The 2,230-nt window shown below is 45.9% G+C and overlaps 1 protein-coding gene across 4 annotated transcripts in view; it reads right to left on the bottom strand.

Annotated features, from left to right (window-relative positions):
• Positions 1 to 1,306: 1,306 nt before the first annotated feature.
• The window catches only part of dcun1d4 (DCN1, defective in cullin neddylation 1, domain containing 4), a 4,639-nt gene continuing 3,715 nt past the window's right edge, over positions 1,307 to 2,230 (bottom strand). For all 4 annotated transcript variants that reach the window (XM_079220437.1, XM_079220436.1, XM_079220439.1 and 1 more), the window contains 2 exons: positions 1,742 to 1,844; positions 1,307 to 1,609 (listed from right to left, as the gene is read on the bottom strand). In XM_079220437.1, the coding sequence (XP_079076563.1) occupies positions 1,554 to 1,609; positions 1,742 to 1,844 (159 nt within the window). In that variant the 3' untranslated portion in view covers positions 1,307 to 1,553. The remainder of the gene's footprint in view (positions 1,610 to 1,741; positions 1,845 to 2,230) is intronic.

Raw genomic sequence — 2,230 nt, 5'->3', positions numbered from 1 at the left:
GGAGCACGCATGCAAATATTAAATCTCGACGATTCAGCATCACACCACGGCCAAAGACAAAAATGTATACATGTGTTACGAGAACATTATACCAGGCGAAAAGAACGGCATAGCATCGTCACGCAGTTCCAAACCGTCGCCGTTTTTTTTATTTATTTTTTATTCGATCCCAACGAAAGCGGCGCTTTCAGCAAACCTACCTGTCTACTCGAGCCTTAATAGACCTCGTCCTGAGAAGGGCCACCGGTCCTCCACTGTAGTTATATCAATGACCCTGTCGGGGGTCAGGGAGAGATGCTACTAGTAAGAAACTATCAGTGGACTAGGGGACAGAACAGGTGCCACGTATCGAGACAAAATGGACGCCAAACAAGCTCTAAATCAACTCATTACACGGCCCAGACGTCTGAATTCATCCTGAAATAACCCCTGACCACTTCAGTGTGTCTGTGTGTCATTTATATATATATATATATATATACACACACACACACATTGGCGTTTGTTGGTATGTGTGTGGAACACACAAAGTGACTTCCATGTTTCGAGGCACAATAACACTCTTACCTACACAACGTAGACGCAGGAATCGGTCGGCGGGGCCGATGAACGCTGAACTGAGATAAGAGTTATGAGCAGCAATGCTGATTGGTTTGGTGTTATGAGGTCTGAAGCTTTGCAGCGGGGGGTAGCAAACTGTTAGCATTAGCTGGAGCAGCGGTAAGGAACCCCCAAAAAAATAAAAAAATGGAGGGGGAGGAAATTAAATGAATCACTGGCACAAATGAAGAGTAAACATCACAGGCACCGGAAACCTGCGACCAGCCGCTTTTGACACAGTGTGCTTCTTCTTGAAGAAAAATACGACCAACAAGAGTTTCGTGCCGAAAAAAAAAGTTCCATGTCCGTCCTTCATATCATTTCAAAACGGCACAAAATATTGTAATTCGCAATATTTGTGCCGTCTGTCCAGAATAAAAAGTTCCATGTCCATCATTCATCTCATTTAAAATGTGGCCGGGTCTAAAAATCGGGCCCCGTTTTATGACACCGACACAAATGCATGAACGGTTTGGTTTCTCTGTGCTGAAGACAAACGGGGTGAACACACACACACACACACACACACCCGCTTGTGTGATTTCATGTTATCCAACCACACACACACACACACACACACACACACACACACACACACACACTCAGCAGTATGACATCACAGTGAGAGAGCGCAATGCCACCGGGTGGTGAGGGGCGGTCGGGGGGCTTAGCCGCAATTTCCCCCCACAATGCAACTTCAGTCGGGAACATAACTTCACAATGGCTGCCCTCCGCGCTCTGGGCGGCGTGCACCCAGGATGCAAACCCAGCGCCCCCCGGCCTCCCACACACACACACACACACACACACACACCCCCCCCTTCTTAATCAGGAAGCACCCACAGTCACCGCTTTACCATCGTTGTATCGTTTACTTGTTGGTTTTTGATTCTCATAGTCGTTTGTTGTCACAGTTGTGTTTTTTTTCCTCCGTTTATTTTTGTTTTTCCCGTCTATGACATCTGTCTCTCCTTGTACCATTCCACAAACTCGTCCAACAAAACCGGCCCTGACGAAGGAACGAGACGAGATTAGAAAACACTCATTTGTGCGACGCTCACGTTTGTGTGTCTGTGTCTGTGTGTGTGTGTGTGTGTGTGTGTGTGTGTGTGTGTGTGTGTGTGTGTGTGTGTGCACTCACAGGCACCGTCCTCGTCGTAGTTGCTGAGGTCCAGGTTGATTGTCCTGCTGAACTCTAAAACATTACACCATTGGTCCTTGTTGATGACTTTGTACTTGGATTGCTGAAGAAAAGTAAACAGATGCGTTACATTAACGACATTTTTAGTTTTTAACAAACCCATTCAGTGGTACAAATAGGAATTCATCCCTTTGCGTCGAGTCCCGCCCCTCAAACGCCGACTGGCCAATCATAGCGTAGCATCAGACAACTATTCGGTTCTGCTCCATAGCAGTGTTCATTTTGGCCATTTTAGATTTAGTCTTAGTCTGAAGACTAAAATGTGTATTAGTCACATTTTTATCCTTAATAGATGTAGTCCAGTTTTAATGAAGTGAAGACGATGCTGAAGTGTTTTAAACGCTGCATTACCCCCACTGTCCACTAAGGGGCGACTCCTCTGGTTGTATAGAAGTCTAGGCTTCATGTGTTAAAGCTGCATTCTCTCTA

Source organism: Taurulus bubalis, assembly GCF_910589615.1.
Source record: "Taurulus bubalis genome assembly, chromosome: 7".
Lineage (NCBI taxonomy): Eukaryota > Metazoa > Chordata > Actinopteri > Perciformes > Cottidae > Taurulus > Taurulus bubalis.
Note: the sequence above shows the minus strand (reverse complement) of the source record. Positions and strands in the feature narration are given on the sequence as shown.